This window comes from Sphaerodactylus townsendi, linkage group LG01 (genome assembly GCF_021028975.2).
Source record: "Sphaerodactylus townsendi isolate TG3544 linkage group LG01, MPM_Stown_v2.3, whole genome shotgun sequence".
Classification (NCBI taxonomy): Eukaryota; Metazoa; Chordata; class Lepidosauria; order Squamata; family Sphaerodactylidae; genus Sphaerodactylus; species Sphaerodactylus townsendi.
Window position 1 is genome coordinate 137,133,461 of NC_059425.1, and position 27,757 is coordinate 137,161,217.

At 42.9% G+C, this 27,757-nt stretch overlaps 2 protein-coding genes across 8 annotated transcripts in view; one reads left to right on the forward strand and one right to left on the reverse strand.

Annotated features, from left to right (window-relative positions):
- The window catches only part of DOP1A (DOP1 leucine zipper like protein A), a 72,095-nt gene extending 70,998 nt beyond the window's left edge, over window positions 1-1,097 (reverse strand). For 2 of the 4 annotated variants that reach the window (XM_048495327.1, XM_048495301.1), the window contains exon 1: window positions 818-964. The gene's annotated coding sequence lies outside the window, so the exon portion shown is untranslated. Of the gene's footprint in view, window positions 1-652; window positions 670-817; window positions 965-1,009 lie in introns of those variants that run through there. The other 2 variants (XM_048495309.1, XM_048495318.1) reach the window with 2 other exon arrangements.
- An 832-nt stretch (window positions 1,098-1,929) lies between these two features.
- The window catches only part of UBE3D (ubiquitin protein ligase E3D), a 70,499-nt gene continuing 44,671 nt past the window's right edge, over window positions 1,930-27,757 (forward strand). For 2 of the 4 annotated variants that reach the window (XR_007244383.1, XR_007244384.1), the window contains exons 1-8: window positions 1,931-2,125; window positions 8,710-8,906; window positions 10,863-10,953; window positions 13,783-14,017; window positions 16,559-16,628; window positions 17,232-17,301; window positions 20,642-20,750; window positions 21,533-21,702. Coding sequence is in view for 2 of the 4 variants with exons in the window: in XM_048495347.1 (XP_048351304.1) it covers window positions 2,001-2,125; window positions 8,710-8,906; window positions 10,863-10,953; window positions 13,783-14,017; window positions 16,559-16,628; window positions 17,232-17,301; window positions 20,642-20,750; window positions 21,533-21,702 (1,067 nt within the window). In the remaining 2 variants the exon portion in view is untranslated. Of the gene's footprint in view, window positions 2,126-8,709; window positions 8,907-10,862; window positions 10,954-13,782; window positions 14,018-16,558; window positions 16,629-17,231; window positions 17,302-20,641; window positions 20,751-21,532; window positions 21,703-27,757 lie in introns of all 4 variants that reach the window. The other 2 variants (XM_048495347.1, XM_048495355.1) reach the window with 2 other exon arrangements.

Consider the following 27,757-nt stretch of genomic DNA (forward strand, 5'->3'; position numbering starts at 1 on the left):
CCAAGATCATCCAGCAGGCTTTATAGGAATTTGATCCTGTTCTCCCAGATCCTAATGTGACACTCTAATCATGACTGGGTTGTCATGACTGGGTTGTCAAGAATAAAGTTAGTGAAGCAAACGGCACTTTATTGGAGAAGACTGAAATTTGAAAAAGATCACAGAGATCACGAAAGAAGAGACATGTGAATGAGCAACTGTAAACAGAATGCAAAATGGCACTTAACAACACTGCATAATTAGAAGTGAGACAAAACAACATGGAACAAAGACAAGGATTTGAAAAATATTTATAAAGTGCACTGTCAAAATTTCATAGGCTGGATTAGTAAACCCAGAAAAGCATTTAACCATTGCATGGTACTCTCAACTAATCAGAACTTTGCTATAAGGACAGCTTTATTAACCCTTTCAGGATGTGCTTCTGGGCTTGTACATCCAAAACCAAAGCTAGAAGTTATTAAAAATCAACTAGGGTACAGAGCAGAAGCATAATATTTTAGATGCCTCAGACAATTTTAACTTCTCACTATATCTTCCCACAACAACATTTCATAAACAGAAATGGAGGGACTGCACTATTTATGAAAAAAGAATGGCTACGAATAAAATAAACCAACAATTAATTACTAGGTACATCTTGAAAAAGTACCAGGTGAGGGAAGAGAGAGGGGGCACCACACAACAACCCCAAAGCTTTCCTGCTTCGCACTCCTAACACTTCCAGTCTATCAGCATGTCTGACGGGGAAGAAGGAAAACAGTCTCAAAGGTAAATGAGAAAGAGAAAGCACAGAGAGCAGAAAGAGGGATGATACCTGAGCCACTTCGGATGCATAAATGTTAAGAGGCTCTCCCTCTTCCTCTCGCCCCCGAAGGAGGCTATCTCCTTGGAGGAGGGAGAGATCTCCTTGCAGGGGTTATACCCTCCCCCAGCCAAAGCCAAGAACCAAGGCTCGGAGGAACAGGGACGAGGGAGGAGGAGGGGGGCGCAGAGGAAACGGGGTTACCTTGGCCTCCCGAGCCGGAAGAGCCCCGCCACCTAAACACCCCGGACAGGGCACTGACAGCTCCCGGCCTGCACCGCGGCTCGCGTCCTTCCTTCTGGCGGAGCGAGTCTCGTTAGGCGCTGCAGCGACCCCTGCTGGGCCGTGGTCGAATAACGCAGTTTCTTCCGGCCATGGGTTTGCTTTTTTGTTTCGAAGTGTACGTACATTTATCCGGTATTTGCTTTTCAAGTCCCCTCGACCTGCCCATTTTTTCCTATTTTCGAGGAACACGGTATATAAAATGTCTGAACGATGGAGATGTTTTATTTTTATTTAAGAAGCGGGCTGCCCACGGAAGCTTAGTAAAAGGTTGGTGGATTCCACACAACAGATGTATAACGAGTTGCAACTCGTTATACACCTGCTGTGCGGAATGAGCCGTTGTTGGTTTTTAAAGACGCTGCATTATTTCGCCTAGGCAGAGCCCTGATTCTAGAGAAGTCTGTATCACAGTGAAATCCTAAACACGGTCTGTGGAATTAGACAGAAGTGACTCTGCGCAGGATTGTCTTGCCACCTGCCAGTGTGCTGCAAGAAAACAAGTTGGGATCTTTCGTAGACGAGATCTCATTGCCTCAAAGAAACGTCCTGGTCTTCGTTAGGTGCATATGAGATTATAAAGCCAAAGAGTTCTCAACGGTAGAATCCACAGGTTACAAATCCAGGCACTTGCGGATGAGATGCGATTGAGTGAAATGTGATTTTTAAAACATACAGCAGAAGTTGCCAACACTTCTGTCAGTTTGGACTAAACTATAAAAACTAAAAACTATAGTTAAACCCGCGAGCTAATTTACAACCACGAACGCTTGATAACAAGGGCGCTGTGACAGAGGCGGCGAAGCAGCAGGGACTTCTCCTTGGATCGACAAATACCAGCGGGTTCAAGACTTCCGGGGCTGAGCTTAGCCTGGCTCCTTCTCACGTGCGTTCATTCCCCGGGCAGATCTGAATGTGTCCTGCGATCGCTCCGTTTTTTGCTCCAGGAGGGATCAACCTTCTGGGCGCAGCTTCAATGGCCACGGCCATCTTCCTGGAGATTAGGCAGAGGATGCAGAGCGGGCTGTTGATAATCCGGTATTGATTTGCAACTCTTTTTCCCCGTCTGGGTAGACTGGCCAGTGGCCAGAGTTTTCTCTTTCTCAGCTTCCTGCAAGATCCCATCTGGGCTACCAGAACGCAAGGGATTGTCTGAGGATCCGTGGCGTGGATTTCGGTTGGCAGGAGGGAAATCTGCGATGAAAGCATACCAGGAATCCGAATTATTAACTGCTTGTTGTTATAGCGTTAGGAAGTATCCGGAATTATATGATCCTGCTTCCAAGAAGCATAGCCCCCTTCTGCACATGCAGAATAATGCACTTTCAACCCACTTTCAGTGCCCTTTGCAGCTGAATTTTACTGTCCGGAATAGCAAAATCACAAACAATTGTGAAAATGCGTTGAAAGTGTATTATTCTGCATGTGCGAAAGAGGCCGTATTGCGCATGATATCGAGGAAAGGAAGAGAAAGACGAGAGAAGGACAGGGAACGACGCAATTTGTTTTGGTTAGAGATGGGAGTGGGGATTTTAAAAAGCCAGAAAAGTAGTTTTTTCAGACGGATCTGTAGGGCAGGAGATGACGTGCGGAACTGCACTCTTCGGCACACCGAGGGAGAATGCGTGGAGTCAATAAAGGGGACATTAAACCTTTTACTCTGCCTAGAAAGCCGTCAGAAATGGAAATGTAATGGAGGGGAGAAAAGAGCTGAGTTTTTTCTCAGTCAAGAAAATAATTTTCTTAAAAATATAGTTTCTAAAATTGGAAGGTGTAAGCCCTTGGATTTAATATATGTTCTCTCTATTGCCAGATATCAGGTAATATGAAGAAAGCACTCTGCACAGACCACAGTGTTTTCTTTTTGTTCTACATAATTAGGATTGTGTTGAGTTACTATAACAAACTAGCTTAAAATTTATCACAAACGCCATTGTTATGTTCACTCAGGTAAGCCAGCAACATTTGAAGTTTCAACCTGAACATTATTTATGGAAAATACTAATAATAAGCAGCGCACCTCAACAATGAATAAATCCTCCTTCCAAGTATCCCATTAGAGTTATTCTCCTCTCTTAACATTTTTTCTTGTTTCCTGTACCTAAGGAAAAAAGTCATTCTGGTCAAAAAGACTAGTCACATTAATCTGCGAGAAATTTACCATGCCATTTTATGCAGCATTATAGCCTTTTATGTGCAATAGCCTTGTCTTACTCTGTTTAGAATGACACTGTATCTCAGCAGCTGCTATGGAATTTCTCATGCGCTTGTAAGAAAAATCAAGTTGTAAACTTCTGGAAATGGTTATCTGGAATGTTTGTAATCTACTTGTATAGCTTGGTAGTGTAGAGTCTTTTAAAGAACTCTATTCTTTGGTTGCTATTCCATGGTGCACTCAACTGCTGTTGCTTTTCATGCTGTAGGTTGAATCTGGCCAACTTTTTCATTCAGTCTCACTTGGTTTGCTTATTACTACAACCCCCATCCATATGCCTTTTGTCCACATTGGTCTGTGTGAGCCTCCCTTTTCATAAATATGCAGCTGTACAAATTTATAACAAAATTATTAATCAGTAGTTCGTTCATTTTATGTCTGCATTTAACATCAGCTCAACTTCTTGCGTTTGGACTTATATCAAGGTGTAATATAAATTTAATAAAACGTGTAAATGTGTTTGGACATATCAAGTCTCTGGTTACGTATCTGGTTCATTCTTAACCTGTTCTTTCACCCAGGGGCTAAGGGTGGCATATGTGGCTCCTCTTCCTCAGCTTTTTCTTCATAACAATCCTGTGAAGTAGGATAAGGTCCCAAAGAGTAACTGGCTCAACATTTCTTGGCAGGCAGGAATTTGAAACTTGATCTTTCTGACCCCGTTCTAACATGCTAGCTAATACTGTAGATGGTAATATATTACATATGTAAAAGCGGCATTGGCAGCACAGATGTTTACTTTGAGATTGTCTCTGTTTAGTATCCTATAAGAGCCTGCCTGGCACTGGATTAAGTGTCGGAGGTCTTCTTCTATGTGTCCTGTACCTTCTGAGTTAAGAGGATTGGGGCCTTAATTGTGGAATGCTGGTTCTACAATGGTTCAGTGGTTCTTGGCTTGTTACTCATCCATGTCTGGTGAAGCCCTTTATAATAGCAGAATCATACTCTTAATTCCTTTTCTGTTTGTGCCCCCATTTTTATATGCTGCTTTTTTTCGTGTTTAATTGGCATTAATGCTTTTTCATATATTATCAGAGTGGTTTTGATGTTATTGGGAACCTGTGGCAAACACATATCTTATCTTCCTCTTACCTTTCCTATACCCTATATAATTGACTAACATGCAAAGTGTACGAACACTCAACAAATAGGCACTCACGGTGTATGAACCCTCAGCCAATGGGTGCACGCAACTATCCTGTACTCCCATTGTTGAGGGTTTGTCTTCCCCTTCCCCCTCCCTTCTCCATGCCCTGGGATCTCCTTCTGCATCAGAAAGAGACCAGTGCAGCTCCCTCCCTCTCTTTCTCAATTAACACAAACCAAGCAGGGGAAGAATGATTGCTTCCCTTCAGGGCAGTGTGGCTGAAAGGAGAGCTGCATCCCTCTCACGCTAGATCAGTGATGGTGAACCTTTTTGAGACCGAGTGCCCAAATTGCAACCCAAAACCCACTTATTTATCGCAGGGTGCCAACATGGCAATTTAACCTGAATACTGAGGTTTTAGGTTAGAAAAAATGGTTGGCTGCGAGGCATGCGTTACTCGGGAGAAAGCTTGGTGGCTTTGCTTTGAAGCAACCATGCAACTCTTTGAACGGGTGTGGATCACGACCCTAGGAGGGTTTACACAGAAGCAAGCCCCATTTCCAGCAACCAAGCTTATTCTCAGGTAAAGGATCGTGCTTTAGTTCTTTGCATGAAAATCAGTGGGGTTTAACAGTATTTAACAGGGTTACCTACACGGCTTCCCCAAAGCTAGGTCTTAGGTTTAATGCTAATAATCGAGCCCAGCTGCCCAGGCCAGCCTAGATGTGTGTTTATGGGGGGGTGGGCAATCCCCCCACACACGACAAACTCTGTTTGCGCGTGCCCACAGAGAGAGCCCTAGGTTCCGTGCCATAGATTCACCACCACTGCTCTAGATGTGCCATGGCCATTGCCGCTGGAAGGAGAGTGGTTGGGGTGGAGGGCAGGGAAGGCTAGAACCCCTAGCTAGAACCCATTTAATTGCAATCTGAAGTTGGGCTTCCTGCTAGTTAAAAAATAAATTAAATATCTTGGAAGGGTTGATCACTATTTGAGAGGATTTATCTTTTCATGCTGCTCGTTTTGCTTTTAAAATGCTAAACCATATTGACACTGTTATAACACAAACCACTGCCATGATCAGCGGAAACAGGGAAATATTACCTTGATTACTATGTAGGAAAAGCAGAATAGAAATATAATAGGGCAAACAGGAACCCGCAGAGACCTGTGGGGGAACTCCCCCCCCCAATTAATCTTTTCCTTTCCTGAAAGCTCCTATAGCCTCTTCTGTTTCCTTCTCTCCTTCCCAGCGAGCTGCCAACCTATCTTTATTTGCCCCTCTGTCTTCAACTTTTCCCAGCCCCAGCAGCCTCTGCCTAGGAAACAATCAAATTATTCCCATCATCAATTATATTTATTATTTATTTACATAAGTTATGCCCTTTTTTCTCCACAGTAGGGACCAAAGCAGCTTGCATCATGTCCGTTATCACCTTTTTATCTTTACGATGACCCCGCTAGGTAGGTTTGTCTGAAAGTATGTGACTGGCACAACATTGCCTAGTAAGCTTCCATGGCAGAGTGATGATTTGAACCTGGAAGTCCCAGGCCCTGTTCTGAAGCTCTAACCACTAAAGCTCACATGCTTTAGTATGGTGGCTGCTGTTGAAGAGTAGCAGGCAGTGAGGCTTAGGTCAGTCATGCAGGGACAGAGGGAGAGGGAACTGCACCCGGGGCATGACCTCCCTGCATGCCCCCTGCCCACACCCCACCTCGATCGTCCCCACCCTGCTTCACCCCCTCCCTGCGGAGTGGGATCTGGGGGATGATTTTCCGCCCCCACATGATGCCAATGGCATGTGCCCAGGGTGTGTCCTCCCGCCCAGTGGTGGGATCCAAAAATTTTAGTAACAGGTTCCCATGGTTGTGGGATTCAACCTATGGCGTAGCGCCAGTGGGGTTGGGTGGGGCACGACGGGGGCATGGCTGGGCATTCCTGGGCGGAGCATTCCTGGGCGAGGCTGTGGCAAGGATGCAGCTGCTGTACCGGTCCTTGGGCAGGAAACGAATGCACACAAGCGCAGGCTGCCACGCACGCCAGTGCACCTCCTGCTAGACTGCTTCAAGTTCTGTGTACTACTGCTGAGAGGAGGGGCGTAACTAAGGCAAAAATCACATGGCAAAATCACCAATTAGTAACCCCCTCTTGGCACACACAAATAATTAGTAACCTACTCTCAGGAACCTGTGAGAACCTGCTGGATCCCACCTCTGCTCCCGCCCCATTGCAGCTTTGTCACTGCAGTCATACAGTGGTTGTGACAGTCATACAGTCACTGCAGTTTGTTGGTATCAAGGAATCCAGTGGTTGCTTCAAGTCCCGGCCCCAATGAGTTGTTCCTCAAAGGAGAAAAGAAGCCCTGGAAAGGGTCTTGCCTCTTCCCCTGCCTTTTGCTGACAGAAATGAAGCCCAGAATGCTGTGGTTGCCTAGCAACTGCCACTAAGGTCCTTCATTTTTTAAAGGTACAGATGTTCCTTTTGTTAGTTGAGTGTTTTTTAATTTTTTTTGTTTTAGATTTTTCTGCAAACCTGGGTTGTCTTTTAGGTTTGAGGAGAGATGTGTTTTGTCCATTTACAACACCAGTCACTGATTTAAGTATTTTCAGATTCGGCTATTATGAGAATATAAAAGTGGGAACCCGCAAGAACTTGCAAGAGGCATCTCATTACTTCCTCTTCTGCTATTTCTTCTTCTCCTTTCTTGAAAATGCCTATAACCACAATTTTTGTGTTTTTAACTCCCTTCTCAGTGTTATTTCTTTTGTGGGGGGTGGGGAGATTTCACGTTACCCCACAACCTGGGTTCCTCTTCTGGTTTGTAGAAACATTTATCTTGTGCATTTGCAGCTCCAGTCACTGGATTTAAGTATCTTTACATTAGCCCAACTTTACTATTAGTATACAGACTAGTGGGGACCCACAAGAAACTTGAGGAGATGATGTATCCTTTCCCCTTCCTTTTGCTTCTTTCACTCTTTCCCCTTTTGTAGCAGTCTTCCTCATCTTTCTCCCCTCCCCTTATCTGTCAGTCTACCACCATCTCTTTTGTCCCAACCTCTTCACCATCAATCTACCCCAGATTTCCCCTCTTTCTTCCAACCCCCTTATCTGTCAACCTGCATCCAATCTCTTTTGCTTCCCTACCTTTTCTCCATGAATCTAACTTACCCTTGCAGTTCTTCCCATCTACCTGACATCCTTAGCACTTCACTCACCCCCACGTTTGCAACTCTCCCTACCTACCCCTCTACTCTTGATACTCCATTCACCTCCCACCCTTGCTGCTTTCCCTTATCATCCAGCAGATGGACAGTGGGTTTTTTAGAAGAAGAAAAAGAGTTTGGATTTATACCCCACCTTTCTGTCCTGTAAGGAGACTCAAGGTGGCTTTCAAACTCCTTTCCTTTCCTCTCCCCACAACAGACACTTTGAGAGGCAGGTGGAGCTGAGAGTGTTCCAAAAAACTGTGACTAGTCCAAGGTCACCCAGGAGGGTGGAAACACATCTGGTTCACCAGATAAGCCTCACCACTCAGGTGGAGGAGTGGGGAATCAAACCTGCTTCTCCAGTGTGTGTGTGGGGTGGTGCTGCTGCATGGTTTGCAGAAGAGGGAATCCTACCCCTCCCCTTCGCCGGATGCAGCGTGGCTGTTGCTCTGTGCTGTGTGAGCTGGGTGCAATATATGCAATTGCGCATCAAATACTTTTTGGGGGGGATTTAACTCCCCATTGTCAGTTATTTCTGCAAACCTAGGAGGTCCCCCAAGCTTGTCAGGAACACCTGTTTAGTGTAGTTGTGACCTCAATCCATGGATTTAGATATCTGCAGATGAGGGGGGGGGGTCTCCTTGGGAAATAGTGTAGAGTTGATGATTAGTTTGTAACCATTTCTGAAACTGAATGTGTATCACACTTCTGCATATAGCACAATTGCAAGAGGGTGTTGAGATTTCTATAACTTAGCTGTAAGTGGTTGCTTTGTCCTTTGTTACTGTCAGACTGTCCCCGTTCTTAATGTTATATCTGTAAGGCTGTTTTGTCCAGTGAAAGGTGAAAAACTCTTATTTTAAATATCACTTTTTAAATTCTTCTTCTTCCACATGAGCCATATGAGAATAGAGGTGGTTTATTAGATAATTAGATTTTTGATGTTAAGATTTGCATTTAATTTGTCTTGAGAGATACTCTTATATGTTTGTAAACCCTTTCTATTTTCCTGTTATATTAATTTATGTACTTTCTTACATTTTCAATAAAGTTTTTTTAAAAAATTATAAAAGAAAAGAAAGGTAAAAATCTATTTTTAAAATATCTTAGTGCATCAAAACCCAAAAACTGGACCATGGATATTACAGTGAATCCATCCTCAGTCGAAGTAAAAAAGGGTGATGACTGTCGGACGCTCAGCCTTCCACCAGAGGTCAGGATTGTTCCTTCCTCCTGTCGGGGACTGCAGTACGTGCCTGGAGATGGCTTACATGTGAGGCTGCTAGTTCAGGCAGGTTTAAGTACAAGTAAGAGTAAATCTTTGTTAACTATGTACCATAAGTTAGCTGCATGGAAAGAATGCAGACCAAGTGATGTGTATATGTTTTAGCAGTTTAACCCAAATGTGTAGACTTGTGGAGGGTTTAACTAAATGAACCTCCAGTTGTGGTAAAGTTCCTTCCTTCCCTAACTCTAAAGCTTCACTTAATCCATCTTGGATTCATTCAGATTTGCATCCTGCATTCTATCTATTTGAAAACAAAAGTTGTTATGTTTCTTGAAAATCAAAATGAGCACAAGGCAATTAGTACCATGATGCAGAAAAAACAGGAGATCCATAATAGTTTGCTTAGTTGTTGATATTTAATTTGCAACTTATTGTGTGGTTGTCTTAAAAGTTTTTGAAACAGTGGTATTCAGTTTGTCAGTTTACAAGAATGCCCATCATTTTATTCCACATTAGCAAATTTCGCATGAAATAGTGTCCAGGGTTACATGGGTCAGCCACATGCAGAGGCGTACCAGGGGAAAATGGCACCCGGGGCAACACCTGCTCAGGGCACCCCTCCACCGTGCTCCCCTCCATGCCCCACTTACCTCAGCTGGTGGGGGAGGGTTGTGGCAATCCCAGGCAGCCTGGCGGGGCCGGGCCTGGTGGGCCTGGGCCAAGGGGTGCCCAGTGGGCCCACGGCAGGCTCCCACCCAGGCTCAGTGGCTTAGGTAGGTGCCACGGCCGCAGGCCCGTTCGTGCCCTCTCCGGCCAGCCTCCCTGTCAGCAGGGAAGCCGGGGAGGGCAGGAGCTAGCCTGTGGCTGTGGCAGGTGGCTCGGCTGATGAGCAGCACGCCAGCTTGGAGGGAGCCACCAGGCGCTGGCCAGGTCGCCGGGCCACAGGAGAGGGCGAGCGCATATGAGCAAATGGCGTGTGCCAGGGGTCATGTGATACCTGGCCACGTGTGTGTGTGTGTGTGTGTGTGTGTGTGTGTGTGTGTATCTTCTATATCTGTGGTGCACTGGTGAGTTGAACTCATGATACTTTTCCAGCAAATATGATTTTGTTACATAATAACGTGGTTTCTAACTCCAGTATTATGTCTATATGTGTATATTGTTGTAATGGGTTATTTCTGGAGCTATTGTTCTCAGTTGTATATTAAGTGAATGGATTTTAACAGGATTGTGTTTTAACAAGATGACTTGAATCCAGTGTGCCACACTTTTAGCTGGCATAAGTGTATGCCAGCTAGAGGGGAGTTCCCAGGGCAAAAGGCCATAGCAAACTGACTAAAGTTGACCACTCCCCAGGAATGCCCCTGGGACACCCCCACCAGTATTAGCATGGGCTCCTGTAACAGAACGGTGCCAACACAGCAGCTGCTTCCTTGTTGGTGCCCCTCCACCAGCATATTTGCCCCTTGTGCCAGCATGCAGGATACTCATGACATCCTTACACTGTCCCCACAATTCTTTCAGATACCCCCGCCCCCACACACATACTGGTAGATTTCCTTCTAAAGGTTTGATAGTGTCCCATGCACCATCCTTTTCCAATGTGAGCTGGGATAGGGTAGTGGCTACGCGTGTGAGCTGCATGCCAGAATGTCACTGTCTCAAATCTCACAGCAGCTGTGAACTCATCATTAGTACAATTCTAAATTGAGTTGCACACTTCTAAGCCCATTTATTTAAGTGGGGTTAGAAGGGTTTAACTATGTTTAGGATTACGCTGTAAATTGTTATGTAAATTACACTTCTGTTCATCTCAGCTTAACCTGCATATACTGGACAAAATAATTGCAGCCTACTTTACAAGACCGTTGTGTCATCCCTGAAACAGTGTAAGCTTTACGTATGTAATTTATCATTTTTTCCCATGTATGTAGAATATCTTTTGGTGAAAAGGTGATGAAAGTATTGCTTGTTTTATAATGTTTACGGGTTTGTGGGCTCTGTTTTTGAGTTTATTCTTGTAATATCCTTTCAGAATCAATTTCAGCTCTGGAAGACAGCCTTAAATCCAAAAAAAGTTGTACGTTTTATTGCCAAACTTGTGGCGAGATTATCATAAAAGACCGGTAAGTGTTACATCCTGGTACATCATCTCTGTGGATGAATATATTTGCCTGTTGCTCTAAGTGGGAAGAATAAGCTCCCCAGGATGTTAGCAAAAGGCCTCATAAGTAGCAGTAATAATCATATACAGTATTGGATGATGGCATTATACTTTCTGGTGGAGCATTAGAGATTTTTTTACCTGTTCAACCATGAATTCGTTTTGTGGTTCAAAAAAACTAGCTCAATTTTATTTTTATTTGTTCATAATAATAATAATAATAATGATAATGATAATAATGATGATGATGATGATGATGATGATGATGATAATAATAATAATAATATATGAGACAGTGTGGTATAGTGGTTAAGAGGTTAAGAGTGTGGTTAAGAGTGGCAGACTCTAATTGGAGAACTAGGTTTGTTTCCCCACTCCTCCACATGAAGCTTGCTGGTGACCTTGGGCCAGCCATAGTCTCTCATCAGAACTCCCTAAGCCCATGTGGAGGCCAGCAACCACAAGCCACCTCTGAACATTTTTGTTGCCTTGAATAACCCTACAGTATCACCATGAGTCAGCTGTGATTTGAAGACACACATACAAATATTACAATCCTTTTCCTGTTTCCCCCTTTTTTCTCTCCAAAAGGACAAACAAGGATGTTTCTACTGCTTGTTTGCTCCCTGCGTATTTTCATGGATTTTCTGGTTTTTTGGTAGGACAGAAGGCCTGTATCCATCCTTCTTCTATATTTTTGGGTCTGATTACTGTAGTATTTGAAGCTGCAGACTTTCTAGTGGTTTGGCAGCTGACCAGGGGGTTGACAAGCCCTCTCTCAGTGCTAGCATTGGGTTGCAAAGTCAGTGTGGTTATTGAGCACTTGAGACACTGGTCATATCTGGCTTATAATGCCTGGTTTGCTGCACCAGCTTCTTTAACGTCCAGCACGTGTGGAAAGCTTTTTCACGGTGTTGCTCTTGCCATTCAGTAGCTTTCAGAAACCTGAGCAGAGTGGCATTTAAATTAATTTTCCTTTACTAAGTTTTCTGGCAGTGACCCTTCCCATTAATCCAAAATATCACTGCACATTTGCTTTCTAGGTACATTGAAAATGAAAACGCAGACGTCGTTGTTGGTTTAGGCTTCAGTTTTTGTGCTTAGGCATTACAATTTGGGTTAAGTGTTACTTTCCTAGCATAAACAGAAGACTCTGTGACCAATTAAAAACACCAGATGTTAGCAGAACTAAAGATATTTTTTTCGTATTAGCATGAAAACTGATTTATGTATGTCCTATATATAACAATGTGGAGGGTGGGCATAAAAGTAGAGTACTGGGGCAATTACAGTAAGCTAAATAATTTCCAGGTATAAATGCCAGCTTTTAAAACAAATGTTATGAATTTGTAATATTAATGCATTAACTGCTGTGAGTTCATCATGTTATTTATTAGGTATTTATACCCTACTTGTCTCCTTGACGGGGACCCGGAGTGGCTTATGTCTGGTGGTTAACTATTTGAAGGGGGAAAAGGCCTGCCCTTCTAATAGAAAGGTTAATGGGACTTTTTTTAACCAAATGATGTTGTTTACCTCCCTTTAAAAATGCTTAAAATGCCACATAAGCCTTTATTTATGGGGCAGGATACTTTTTTCTCCAAGCTGTTGGCAGCTATTAATTTACAACCATCAAACATACAATGTAGACAAACAAAATAAGGAATAGCTTGTTGGCCAGTCCTGGATCCAGCGGGCTCCCTCATTCAAAGCTAAAGTTTTGAGCTATCGGCTAAGAAGCTTTTGGTTCCTCCCCCTCCCCCCCCCCTCCACCCACAGCCATGACCAGGAGAACAGAACTTGGGGGGGATGTTCTGGAGCTGGCAGAGATATTAGATCAGTGGTTCTCAACCTGTGGGTTGGGACCCCTTTGGGGGTCGAACGGCCCTTTCACAGGGGTCGCCTAAGACTCTCTGCATCAGTGTTCTCCATCTGTAACATGGATAAATGTTAGGGTTGGGGGTCACCAAAACATGAGGAACTGTATTAAAGGGTCGCGGCATTAGGAAGGTTGAGAACCACTGGATTAGATGTTCTGAGGCCATTTAATTCTTGACCAAATGAAATCATGGTAAGAGCTCCCCTGAGGTATGTCCTTCTGGTGACTCCTTATTAATTCAAAGTATAGCTTAGATAAGCCTTCCTTTCTCCCTAAATAATGCAGCTAAGAATTTGCTCTAGTGCTGCTGGAGGTCATGTTGAGTCTTTTAGTATTTTCACCTTTAAGGTGTGAAAGTGGTTACTGCCTCTCAGTGCTCACATGCTTTGTAGCTGACCCTGGTTAGCATCTGAGATCTGACAAGATCAGGCTGATCTGGGCCATCCAGGTCAGGGTGAGGTATTATATGGCTCCCTCAAAAAGAAAAAAAATGCAAATCTTCTGCCTCCCCCAGTATCCTGCCATCTCAAGAACTCCTTCTTAATGTATTGTCGAACTCCTTCTTAGTTTGCAGCATCTGTGAGTCTTCCTGGACAGAGTGTTCTCCTACCCCAGCATGATCAGTACAACCTCTTCCTTTTCTTTTCAAAATTGTCTTAGCAGTGAATTGGACTTGACAAAAAGTCATTTATTTCTCTTGCCACTCTTCTGATTTACTGGAGCTTTGATTGGAAGTGGGAAACAAGAAAAAGGGATCTCATTCCACCTGCCCCACCCCCATAACTGTACAATTGTCAGCTCTGTAAAAGATCCTGGTTAGTACCATGGCAGTGTCAAGAATGAGGTTGGTTGGTGGAAGTGATTGCAAACGTGAGTAATGTAGCAACCAACATTATTTTCCATCTTCCTTAGGACGTTTCTGAGAGTTCTTTCCCTTCCTGGGGAAAACTGGAGCGATTTGGTGGAGGACTGGTGCTGCCATCCGAACCCTTTCAACAGCAGCTTGCTTCAGCCTCGAACTGATGATTGTTTTCTAGGACACAATTATTTCCTAGTGAATTTAGGGAGTGAGTCAACTGTGTCATCACCTGAACTGCTTCCTTCACAGTCTCAGGGGGCAGTTTCTGGAAACAGCGGTTCTACCTTGGTGAGTCTGCTGGATGTGAATGAGCAGGAACAATGAAAAGAACGAGAAAAACTTCTGTTTGTGTTTCTGAAAAGTCACTGGCAATCAATGCTGGCCTTTTGTGGGGCCATTCGTCTGGCTTTCAATATAAGGTAGCTTTATATATATATGCCTGTGTGCAAAAGTAGTTGGTAATACCATGCTTTGACCCCTGAGTGGATCTTTTGAGTGGATCTATGTTTGTTTGGTTGATGCGGAATGTTAAGATTGGATGTAGATCTGAACTAAAATCAGACTAAAACAATCTAGAGGAAGCCTGATAGAGGACATGAAAATATGGGAAAGGCAAGAGAAACAAGGTCAGCCAAGAATAAGTCTGATTTTATATCTATTTCTAACTTAGCAGTGGTGTAGTGGTTAAGAGCAGGTGCATTGTAATCTGGAGGTTTGATTCCCCACTCTGCCGCTTGAGCTGTGGAGGCTTATCTGGGGAATTCAGATTAGCCTGTTCACTCCCACACATGCCAGCTGGGTGACCTTGGGCTAGTCACAGCTCTACGGAGCTCTCTCAGCCCCACCCAGCTCACAGGGTGTTTGTTGTGAGGGGGGAGGGAAAGGAGTTTGTAAGCCCCTCCAAGTCTTTTTACAGGAGAGAAGGGGGGATATAAATCCAAACTCGTCTTCTTCTTAGATGGTGACATTTTTACCTTCAGTACTCTTAAGAGGAACTGACAAATATTTTCATTGCTTGGGAATTACAACATTAGGTTACAACTTGATGTGTGGAAGAGCAATTCTTCCATATTGTCTTAAACAGTGCTTTGTAATCAAAGTTTACGCATTTTGCTGAGAACTGTTGAGTGATAAGTCACTGAATCTTGAGCTATTGAGTGACATTGTTCTATTTGTAGTGAATTTACCCCTCAGGTCATTGATATTACTTCATGTGTCTGGTACCAACAATGGCAACTGCACTCCGAATCAACACACAACACAATGTTCAAATGACCCAAAGTCCTACAGCATTCTAGCAGTTTTCTCTAGGGGTAAATATTTTGCTCAAGACAATATTGTTGACCTTTTGTGGTAGAAGCACAAAAAGATAGGAACAGTGCCAGACTGCCAGCAGCTAAAAGTTGTCACATAAGATACATTGATTTAATTTGTGTAGCCAAAAAGTATTGCCATTTTTGTTCAAACTTGTGAAAATACTGACTCTTTTGCCATTACTTGTACACTGAAATATGGGCAAAATGTATTTAGGTAGCAGTTTTCACTGCAGTGCTTTATAAGGAATGGAAACAGATGCATGTATAGGCTCCAGATATTGGTTTGTTAGAAACTAACGTTCCAAATAAAGCAAACAGTCTTCAATATGGTTCTCAGCAGGAGCAAATTTCATTTCAATGAAGCTCATTGAATGTAGGTTGTGATGCGAGCCATTGTGGTATGGCGGTTAGAGTGCTGATCTAAGATCTGTGTGATCCAGATAAGATCTCCCTTCCACCATAAAACCTTGCAGGGTTACCTTGTAGGAAAGTGGGGAAGACCAATCCTATGTAGCACTTTACCTGGTGCACTACAAAAGCGAAAAGCTCTTCTTCATGTAAAGCAAAAAGCAAGCATGCTGCCACTGTCCATCTCTGCCCTACTTAAAGACTCGTTTTAATTTCCTTGCCATATCATTTTGCTTGTGCAAAGAAAAATGAATACTTACACAATTCTGATGCTGTCATGCTGTGGAGCTGTGCGATACTGCAGCACCTTTTCTTAACCTTTTTGTATCCCAGAAAGTTTCAGGTTCATATCTCACCATGATGACAAACTTCTGGGCAAGTTATAGATTCCACTCCTTTCTCTCTCTATCTGCAGTGCGGGAATAAAGATGTTAGTCTGCCTTACAGTTCTGCCATAAAGCTTGATTTAATGATTGCAAGCAAACCAGAGTTTATTCATGATGTGCATGACCCAGATCAATTGCCAAGTTCATACTCTCCTCCCTTTGGACAGCGCGCCCAGATTGATGATAGAAATGTGGTTCTGACCTTTAGCCACAAGTTAATCCTGGTTAAGAATCCCAGGGTATTATTTTTCCAGTAGCAAGAACTTGTCCATATTTGGCTGTCATGATGAATTTGATATCATTGGTCTTGAACACAGAGGGGACCCTTCTCATCTGTTGATTATTTTTTTCCTGTGAATAATCTTGTATCTGATGCCATTCATTTCACAATAAAACACTAATGTTCTGTATTTGTGAATTATCTGTCACAAATTATAATGGCCAGGACCAAGTACAGTAATTTCTAAAGTCTGACTGGTATGACTGATTTGGCAATGGGTAATCATCTTTGATGTGGAAATTGTATAGTTGGAAATAGGGACAAAGCCATTTGTTCTGAGTTAAGGAAGTGAGCTGGGAGCGAAGTGTTAATAAAATTGTCCATAGGATTTGATTCCCTATTTAGACAATGGCCTGAGTTATTTAAAGTAGCAAAGTGAAGTTTTGCATGACTTTTCTGCAGAGATGAGGCATTTCAATGACATTTCTTTGCCCTACAGAATTCAAAGGCAAATAGCAGGGTAATTTGCAAGCGCTGCAAGACACTGTTGGGAGAGGCTCTGTCCACAGGTATGGAATATACAAACAAAACCTTTCTGAGGCTTACTTAGGTACTCACATAAGTTAAACAGTTTCCCATCTTTTTGTTATTGAGCTGTTCTTGTGCCTTCAAAATCGTCTTCAACAGAAATGTTGTAGCTGACGATTTTCTCCTCCACTTACCTGCTTGAAAAGGCACAATTGATTTCTTTAGACAAGGATGGGGCAAATAAGCATTTACTATTTTTCGTCAGTGTTTATTAAAACAAAGTGCATGTTGTGATGTCATATCATTGGGTGTTTCCCCACCAGAAGGTGAGAGAAAGGCATCAAAGCCCTCGTCCTTGGAGCATCACAGTCTGCATTTTGTTACAGGGAGAGATGAGGAAAGCTAGGGGATCCACAACTGCTCTTTTGGGCCATGGATGTCCAGCATCTGAAATCTACTGTTTCACCTTCCAGTTACTGGCATGTAGGCAAAAGAAAAGGGGGTCCTTTAAGTCCAGTTCTTGTTTATGATTGGTCCCCTGACCCATTTATATGGCACTATCAAGCTTTATCTGCTTTAGTATGCATTTATTGAATGTAGTATGGAGAGTCTGAAATTGTTTTTCTTTTTTTTTTAACTTGTAGGTGTTACAAAATATTACTTCACTGAATTGCTTGTTCGGCCATCTGAAAAGCAGTTCGAGGCAATACCAAGGTGTGAAAGCTAAAACTGTATAACGTTTTGAGTACTGCAATGGTGCCGCTCGATACCTCAATCCTTGTTGCTTTTTTCCTCTACCAGTTTCAGGACATAAACATTATATGTTAAGCCTGATTTGAATGTGTTTATTAATCCATTTTAATTAGTTATTTATTATTAAATGCATTTTTGCCGGCCCCATCCAAGGAGCTCAGGGTGGGATTCACTGTTCTCCCACCAACCCCATTTATTCTTATAACAAGCCTGTGAAGTAAGTTTGGCTGAGCAAGAGTGACTGGCCCAAGGCTGCCCCTCTGGCCTCTCCCCCTGGTTCTCCCAAGATCCTAGCTTGACACTCCTCTGACGGCCACACGACACTGGCCATACCTGACTGTTTAGTGTGTGTTGCTCTGTGTGATCTCCATCATATTTATGCAATTTGACCATAACATTAGTGAATAGAATTTCTGAACTCAAAAGGTCACTTTGAACTGTAAATTAGATGACGCATATGTGTGATGAAGGGACGCATTTTCTGTGGTGTCCAAAGGCTACAAACATACACGACTTTGAAATCTCTGAATATCAGTGGTGGGGAAGGGCATGGCTTACATGCTGTGTTTGTTGCCCCTCCAAGTTAATTTGTTGACCAATATGTGAAGCGGGATGCTGAACTAGGTCTGGCCTCACCTGGCAGAGCTCTTATGTTGTTGAAGTTCCAGAATAGGTGATATTGCATATATTCCGAACAGCATGAAAAAAGTACCCTGCCGCTCAGACAGGCCTTTTGGCTCACAGGAAGATCCATACAACATTCTTTTGTGCATACTTTCTCCTGCTTTATCCAGGTGATTAATCACTGTGGGAATGGAACCCGGTAGCATTTTATCCCACAGCCATCCTTTGGCAGTCATTCCTTCACATTATTCAATTTGCAAGGCAATTTTTCCCCAGTCTTATTTGAACCAATCCTGCTTTGTTTCCGGAGCAGCCTCTCAGATACCCCTGTCCTTGAAAGCCACTTTATCACCCTTGTAATGTCCTTCTAAGTTCAGTGTTGGTGATTTGCTGACAACAGTGTTCATAATCCCCAACTTGAATGTTCATTTGCTGTTGTAGCAAGTCTTAGGGTTAATCAGTGGCAAATTATGCAAAACCCAATGTTGCTTTAATTAATTTCTGTGATGAATAATATAATTGCCAATTACAAACGGTTATCTTTTTTTTTAGCATGTACAGTCTCAGACTCAGTTAAAATTTTCTATTTCTTTTTAATTGAAAGGTGGTTCTACAACAGGGGTAGGGAACCTAAACAGGCTTGCAGAGAGAGTCGCGATAGCGGCTCTTTCTGCCGCCTTGCACTGTGGCTCCAATGAGCCGAGCCACTGGTCCCCATCGCTTGCTCCGCCTCTGCAGGCAGCGAGGGCGAGAGGCGCACTAACTGCCCATATGAGTGCGGCTGGAGCCGCGCCGCTTGCTTTCTCCCTCTCGCCCGCCCCGTTGGGCGGGGCCGAGGAAGCGGCTTTCCCGGGCGGCCGGAGAGGCCAAGCTACCGGCTTCATTCCGTTGCTGCGCCCTGCAAAGTGTGGCCAGACGGCGCGCATCCATCGCGGCTTCTCAGAATGAGCGGAGTAAAAGGTTAAAAAAACCCTATATATATAGTGTTATCTTTATTTTAAATGCCAAAAATTATTTGCGGCTCCAAGTGTTTTCTTTTCCCGTGGAAAACGGGTCCAAATGGCTCTTTGAGTGTTAAAGGTTCCCTACCCCTGTTCTACAATAAAACGTTTTGGACAGTCTAGTTTGAAAATGTACATATGTTGTGATTACCATGGCATACAGCCTGCTGTGAACACCTTGTGTCACTATTGTGCAACAAATTATTTTTTTCTTTTATGGAAGTGAACAGATTTTGTTGTTCATAGACTAAGGAAATTTGCAGTACCATCCTAGACTGAGTCACAGTGTTCTAAGCCCATTAGGTGTAACTCTGCCAATCATGTCACTATCAGTTTTGAGATAGAATAAGGGTACACTGAAAGTTCATTCTTAATATTTATATTTAAGACATCTGGCAAAGTTTTTGCTGAATGGGGAGCACAAACACTGTAGATTATGGGCCTGGTATGCATGCACATGCACATAAATGCTTGCTCACGCGCACCTGGATACCATAATATGGTTACCAGTTTTGTTTTTGTTGATTGGAAGCATTTGTCTTGAGACACAGCTATTTCTATAGTAATAGCATAGTAATAGTGTTGTATTAAGGTAGAATGAATTATTTCCACAGGACTGTTTTTCCTGACTAACCTGCCTTGGGGGCACATCTTTGTATGTGTGTCTCCTTCAGGAACCACGGGCACTACATAATTTGTTCATTTTCTAGTTCATCCACAGAGGTCAAACTGGCCCCCTGAAGTTTTACCCTCACAACGACCCTGTTAGTTAAGTTAGACAGAAGAGAGAGGCAGTAACTGGACTGTCCACAGACCTCATCTTTACATTCTAACTGCTACACAGAGCTGCTGCTGCTGCTGCTATGTACCTCACACTGGCCCCTTCTGCACGGAGGCGGAAGGGGTTGGAGAATCCAGCGTAATCACGGCTGGCCAGCCCGATCTCGATGCTGGGACACGTCCGCACTGGGACGCGGTCTCCAGAACCGGCACTGGGACAACAGCGCCGCAGCAGCGCTGGTCGCCCTGCCGACTCCGCCTCTTCCCTGTCCCTCTCCCGTCGCCTCCGGTTGGGGCCCTGCTGGCCTCCGTAGACCCGCCCACGCTGCCCTCCAACCTCCAGGGGTCGGAGGACAGCAAGGGAGGGCCTTCGGAGGCCAGCAGGGCAATGGAGGAGACGAGGTGAGTGGGAGGAGGGCCATCGGGAAAAACAAGCGCATTCCTGTGGTGGTGCCGTTAAGCGCACCAAGTGTCAGCTGGGAATCGCGGCTAGTTATTATAAAACCTCCCTCCAGGAGGGAGGTTTTTGGAGGCGGCCTGAGGCCGCCCTGGAGGAGGGGGAAGGGAGCCAGGTCGGTGCTGCTGCGTTTTGGCAGCGCCACCTGTGTGAACGGCTCCCTGGGGACGGTGTTTTTGCCGTCCCCAGGGCGTCGTTATTGGCCCGTGCGGAAAGGGCCTTTGTTTTCCCCTCTCTCTGACTTTTTTGCTTTCTTTCACTGTTGCCTTATTAAATAGCTTTACTGGCTTGGAGGTGAAGGGCAGGGAGAGACTAGGAAATGCAAATGTCTTCTCCCAACAAGGGTTTGTTCTGGGATTTTCTTGTTTGTACTCATCCATTATACAATCAGTGGCACGTGCAGATACCTTTTATAAAAATGTCTCTTCTCTTTTTACAGATCTCTCTTCATACAGAGCATTATAGCCCAATGCCTTGTAGAGCTTTCTTCGTCCAGAAGCACATTTAGGTTCAGCATACAAGGAACTGAGGGCACTGTCTATATCTTGGTAAGATTTGATTCCCACTTTTGTTCAAAGGTATCCAGACTACAATCCTATGCCCACGTACTATGAAATATGTTCCCTGCTTGCTAGTGACCTAAATTCCATACCCTCTACTCTGATGGATAGCTGTAGTCCTCTACCCCAGTAACTAGGATTAAAAAGATGAAACAGTATTTAGATTTGTTACATTTCAAAATGTTCTTGAAACCATCCTCATGCTCCTAATGGCAAGTGAAGTCATGGTTTTCTATTATTTTGCTCTGGATTATCTTGCATGAAATTGCAGACCATTTTGTGGGGTCTATCCAAAGCATAATCAGGGGGATTATGCTTTAGATAGACCCCATAAAGTGGGGGTCTCTTAAACTGTGGGAGCATGTCTGCATGTATTAACATGTCGGTGCATAGAGAGAGGACTTATATTCTATTCAATTCAGTGTTTATTAGCCATAGGCCATACACACATAAACAGATACTTCAACCAAAGCCCTACTCCCCAAAGTTTACAAAAATATAAAACACATTGTGAGGATTTTTTCAAGTATTAGAGTGTAGAAGCATTACAGTTCTAATAGTGTTAAGTTACCGAAGCAAGTATCATATATTTACTCATAGCAGAATCTGATTGTAATTATAAAGGTTTTCTAACCACCTTTATTACAATTTAGCTTATATGTTTTGAACATCAGTTAAACGTTCTCTGATTTTCGCTGCTAAAGAGGACTTATATAAAGTGGACTGTATTCTTTGAAAATGTAACTTGTACAGTTGTCTTTTATCCACAGGTGTGGCTTCTTAATTCTGACACATTATTGGTGGAAACTTCTGGAAACTCAGCCTCCAGTAATAATTTTACATTCTTTGAAGACGGTGTGGCATCCAATTTAAAGTCTTCAGATATTAGGAATGCCATCAAAGTTCTTTATCATCCCTGCCTTAAAAGCAGAAATAAGGAGTAAGTATTTGCCATCTTTTTTAATACACATATTTTTAAATAGTGGGCTTTATTCTATATTGCCACTACATAATATAGCACATATAACACTATGTCCATGAGATAAGGTGTAACAATCTAAACAAGGCTCAGTATCTCTTTTTGATTGATACTTTAAACTTACTTCTGTTCTGAAAAAACAATGGAGGGACACCAAACTTGTACAAATCTATTTTGTACATATCCATCTCCATGTAGAACTTTCTATTTACACATATTTTCCCCATTAGTATAATACAATATACTTTTCTTATCCATTTCTCAATATCTGGTGCTTTTCCATCTCCATGTCTCAGCTATTAACATTGTGACTGTGGTGAATGCATTTCCTTTTAAATGTATCTTATTAGTTGAAATTCTTCTGGGCATAATGTTTAAAAGATTTACACCAGAGTCTTTTTGTATTTATGTATGTACAGTTTCTCTCAATGATTTAAATACCTTATTCCAAAAGACTTATTTCATTGTGCACTGCGGCCAGATATGAATAAATGAGCCCCCTTGACCTTCACATCTCCAACATATATTTGATGTGGAAAATGTTGTTTTCCTTAAACTTTGCTTTTTTGCATTTTTGAAAATAATTCATGTTTTTCTTGCTGCATTAACAGTGTACGGGTATTTTTGGTTCATCAGAGTGGTTAAATCATGACATTCACACAGAAATCTATTGTGGTCTACCTCATAGTGTCACCGTGAGGGTAATAAATCTCATTATTCAGCTTCAAGGTCATTAACTCTTTAGGAAAATGTGTAATAAATACAGTTTTCAACATTTACTTTTTTTACTTTTATTTGAACAAGACTCAGAGTACAAATAGCACAAAATTTAACCAACCACTACTTTCTGATGCTTTTTAGAAGCTTTTCCTTTGGTGTCTTGATGCCATTGCTGTCAGCTGCTTTGGGAAATACTCAAATCTAAGCAGAAAAAAATGTATGTTAGTCCTCAGGTACAGTCAGTGAACTTGAATTGTCAGTTGGTTCTCAATTGGTTTGTGACCTTGTCGCCTAGACGAAAAGCTCAAATTAATCTTCAGCCTGTTCTGTATCTCTCAAGAATCTTTTAGAACACTGTTTCTTTCAATCATACATAGAATGTATTTGCATAGGTGAGTGAGAGAGAATTTACCTGTGTTTTTGTTCTTTCTTTGTTCTTTGACTTCCCCAGGCAGATTTTACTGTGATCGGTAAATAATCTTACCTTAAAGCAAGGTGTAAGCCCATTTGGGACTGCTTATTTGTAGCAAGCTCTTAAGGTTTCTTGCTACTTCTTCTGTGTAAATAACATTTGCCACCAATAAGAACATAAGAAAGAGCCTGCTGGATCAGACCAGAGTCCATCTAGTCCAGCACTCTGCTACTCGCAGTGGCCAACCAGGTGCCTTTGGGAGCTCACATGCAGGATGCGAAAGCAATGGTTTTCTACTGCTGCTGCTCCTGAGCACCTGGTCTGCTAAGGCATTTGCAATCTCAGATCAAGGAGGATCAAGATTGGTAGCCATAGATTGACTTTTCCTCCATAAATCTGTGAGTTGTTGTTTAAGTTAGCTGACTTTCTGTAAGAAAGTCCCCCTGCCAGTGCCTTAGCAAGTAGAGTGTCATAATTCAGCATTGGTTATAGGTCATTAATAATATGTCAAGACTAGTTTGAGTTGTGAGCTGTATGTGATAGATGAACTCACATTCTAGCTAGATCTGAAGAAGCGAGATGTGACTCAAAAGCTCAAACCCTGCCCAAAATGTTTAGTCTTTTAAGGTGCTATTAGACTCTTGCTCTTTTCTGCTGCTACAGACCAACTAACATGACTACACGGCTACCCCACTGTAGTACTACTAAGTCTGTGGTCCTGCTTATATAATTGCAGTGTAAGAAATCACGTTGACCCCATCTTCGCTGCCATTTTTCCCCTAGGCAATTCAAACCCTGAACATTCCTTCCTTCTCTTGCTTATCTTGTGAGAGCAATCTATGAAATGTACAGAAAAGCAGTACCCTTATGCTTGTGTCTAGTTAACCTCTTACGGTAGTACACAAACGACTTTCAGTGCTCACACTCTGCGCGTGTATAGTTGATAAGATCTCTGGCATAGAAGCAGGGTATATCTGCATAAAGAAGGAAACAAGGCCTGCTAATTGAAGCAGAGTTAATTTTTTCACTAAACCAGTTTTTGCCCATAATAATGGTTCTTCCACAGAGCTATTTTTGCACTACCATGAAACTTAATGACAAATGTCACATTAACTGCATATTTTTAATTAAGAAGGGATTGTTTTCTTGGTGTTTGTAAATCTCTCAGCAATTAGAAAGTATTTTTGTAATATAAAAAGATATTATGTGGATTTCGATATCAAGTTCATTAATCCACTGAAAGGCATTACTGATCTCCCAAAACACTATCTATTCAAAAGACCGTATTAGATTCTCTAATGGGAGTTGTGATGCTTCACATTCTGCTTGCTTCTGCAGTACAGTTCAGTGTTGTCAAATTACACTTTTCATATTGTCAGAAAGGCTCCTGCAGAAGGAACAGCATGACAGGATGTCTCTTGAGTATCAGTGGAATAATAAATCCCTCAATAATGGAGCAGCCAGAAATCAAAATCATTTCAATTTCCTTTGCAAATGTTGTGCCAGCAAAGACAGACTTAGGATATAATGATTGGATGAGCATGCTGTTTGAGTATACAAGGACAATTAGAAGTTAAGTTGGCTGTCAGAGTTTGATACGCATGCAGCTGTCCAGTGGTATTGCAGTTAGGAGACTAGTTATTTCAATACAGCTGAAAGCTAGCCCTTGAACAAATTCAACCCACCCACCGCTACCATCTCCCGAAGGCCTGATGTAGATAGCCCGGGCTAGCCTGATCTCAGAAGCTAAGTTGGGTCTGCCCTGGTTAGTACTTTGGATGAGACACTACCAAGGAAGTCCAGATTTGCTACTCAGAGGCAGGAAATGTTAAATCACCTGAGTTGTTTCTTGCCTTGGAAACCCTACAGGATTATCGTAAGTTGGTTGCAACTAGACAACACTTTTCACTGTGTGTTTTCAAAAATTATCAATTAAGTTGGGCAATCAACTATCTTTAAAAATAATTCTAAAGTGTTTTTGCAAAATGATAAATTACTAAAAAAAATTGATCCTGCGTACAAGAATAGTTTTAAAATGACTCAAATGTCTCAGGCTTTTTTATACTATCAGAATTCAATGTCTATTCACGGTTATTGTGTAACAATAACACCAACCTAAATGAATGAAGGATTCAAGGGTATTTCAGTCATTTCCTTCCTTTCTTATCCATCTGCTCACTTCTGGCTGAGTCAGGTCAATTGTAAGTCTATCTGGAACTGTAAACTCGACTCTCCAGAAATTACTCCCTTGTTGTGATCCCGCTTAGGAGCAGCAGTGGCGTAGTGGTTAAGAGCAAGTGCACTCTAATCTGGAGGAACCGGGCTTGATTCCCCACTCTGCTGCTTGAGCTGTGGAGGCTTATCTGGGGAATTCAGATTAGCCTGTGCACTCCAACACAAGTCAGCTGAGTGACCTTGGGCTAGTCACAGCTTTTTGGAGCTCTCTCAGCCCCACCCACTTCACAGGGTGTTTGTTGTTAGGGGGGAAGGGCAAGGAGATTGTAAATTCTTTTGAATCTCCTACAGAAGAGAAAGGGGGGATATAAATCCAAACTCTTCTTCTCACCTTGGCAAGGAAAGGTAGTGAGGAAAAGCAGCTAATCTTGTCAGGGGTTGTTGGCTGGTCCTCCAGTACTTGAGAACATAAGGTTGACAGCTGACATCATCCAAAAACAGGGCTCTCTGAGCCTTTACAGTGGAACTGTCTGTCAAGTATTACAGCCTGCCAGTCCTGCTTCTCCTTGCATGCATCCTTATTTGCTTCTTTCTTCCCACTATTGCTTCCTCCCATGCTGAATTCTCCACAGTCATGCACACACCTGAGCTTCCCTATCCAGAAGCAGCAGTAGAAAGCCAGAGTGGCTATGGCTATTAGCCTGAGTTATCTGACTGTTTAAGAAATGGTGTAGTGTATATCTGGAGTATAAACTCTTTTTTTTTAATGATATCAGCCCCTAAAATGCCTACCTAGTTCAGATCACAGGCCCATCAATTCACCCTTCTGTTTGTGGCTTTGATCACCCAAATGTTTCTGGGAAGCGAAGCATAAAAGGAATAGCAGGACATTTAGGTTGGTGGGAAGGAGATTTGTAACAATGGACAGTAAGCTGAACAGGAGTTCAGTGACCAGTGTTAGGGATTAATTGCAGAGCCTATGAAGTCTGAGCAAGTTTTCACTTTAGTCCATGCTCAGTATAACATTCTTTTTTTTTTCTGAGTTGATGTAAGTATCATCAAGCATTTTTCTCCAGTGCCATTTTGGATCTATTAACACTACTAGCAATAAAGCCCGTTGTGTGAAAAAAATACAATGGGCTCTAGAAAACTCATCATTCCAGGGCAAGAGATGTGGATGAGGCAATACAGGAAATGGTGCATCACAAACACTGAAAATCACCCCCACTGCAAACATCCCATCTTCACCAAGGAGGGGCTACAGGGTCCCTGTGAAGATGGGCAGAGTTCTCCCCATCTTCAAAGGCACTCCCTCCCCATTTGCAAAACTGGCTCCTGGCTTTGCAAAGGGGAAAGACAGCAGAGTGGCTGTGAAGATGGAGAACCTATTGTGTGAAAAAATACAACAGGGTCTAGGAAGTGGCAGCTTGCAAGCAGGGACTCGAGAGGACATGACCACCACATTTTTCTTCTGTTCTCCCCTTTCTTCTTCTTACTATCCATCCTATCACCCCTTCTCTTAATCACTCTTCCCCCCTCCCCACTACTCCAACTTTCTTTCTAGCCTCTTACCCCATGTTTCTCTTTCTGCCCTGCTACACCAGCTCTCTCTTTCTCTTGCTTTTTTCCCTGCTGCCCCAGCTCTGTCTTGTTCACTTATTCCAGATCTCAAATCCTACACCATCTCTATGTTTCTGCCACCCTTCCCCAGCTTCCATTCTCTCTTCTGGTCATCTACCCTTTCTCTTTCTTTCTGACCCTACTCAAACTCTTTCTTTCTCTCTACCCCCCTCCCTCCCAATTCTTGGTAGTTTGCCTGGAGTGCTCTGGGTGGGCATGGTGCGGTGTCTCCCACCACAGCCCCGCTCTCACCACCTCAATAGGAGCCGTTCTGGCTGCAGCAATGCTCCCCTCCCCCCTCCAAAAAAACCCCAGCTAGGGTCCAGGTGGTCTGTTCAGTCCTGGCTGCTGGCACCAGGCTCACTTTACTCAAGAGTTGGCTCAGGCAGGAATAGGACAGCTGTGCAAGGACCCCAGAGCTTTAAGAAATGTTACCAACTGAGTGAAAAAAGTCTGGGAATTGTAGTCTCATCAGCCCCTCTGTACGTGAGAAATGGCACCCTCTGGACTGCATCTCCCAGAGTCCTTTGCTTTTTCTGGTTCAATGTCAGGAACACACTGCTCAATTATATAGTGTGCTCTTTAGTCATGTAGTCAGAAGCAAATATTTTCTTACTTGCAGTGAAAGGAGCAGGTACACTTTTGAAAGGTCATAGATGACATTTCACAGCATTAAAAAGTAGCAGCAAAGAAATAGAAAACTAAGCTGAATGCATATCCATGATGTGCTGGTTTTCTTCATGCAAGGATTTGGTGGTGGAAAAATTCCCTCACCTGCAGCTTAAACTGTTGCATTTTAGAATGCGCACCGGGGGAGGGCGGTATAAAAATGCAATAATAAATAAATAAATAAATAAATCATCTTCTGGCACATGGTCATCAGACTCAGTGCTTCAAAATGGGAGGTCTACATTTATACCCCCCAGATTATAAAAGTGTATTAGGGTTTAATTACTTAGTCCCCTTCTGCACATGCAGAATAATACACTTTCAATCCACTTTGAAGCTGGATTTTACTGTGCGGAATAGCAAAATCCACTTTCAAACAATTGTGAAAGTGGATTGAACGTGCATTATTCTGCATGTGTG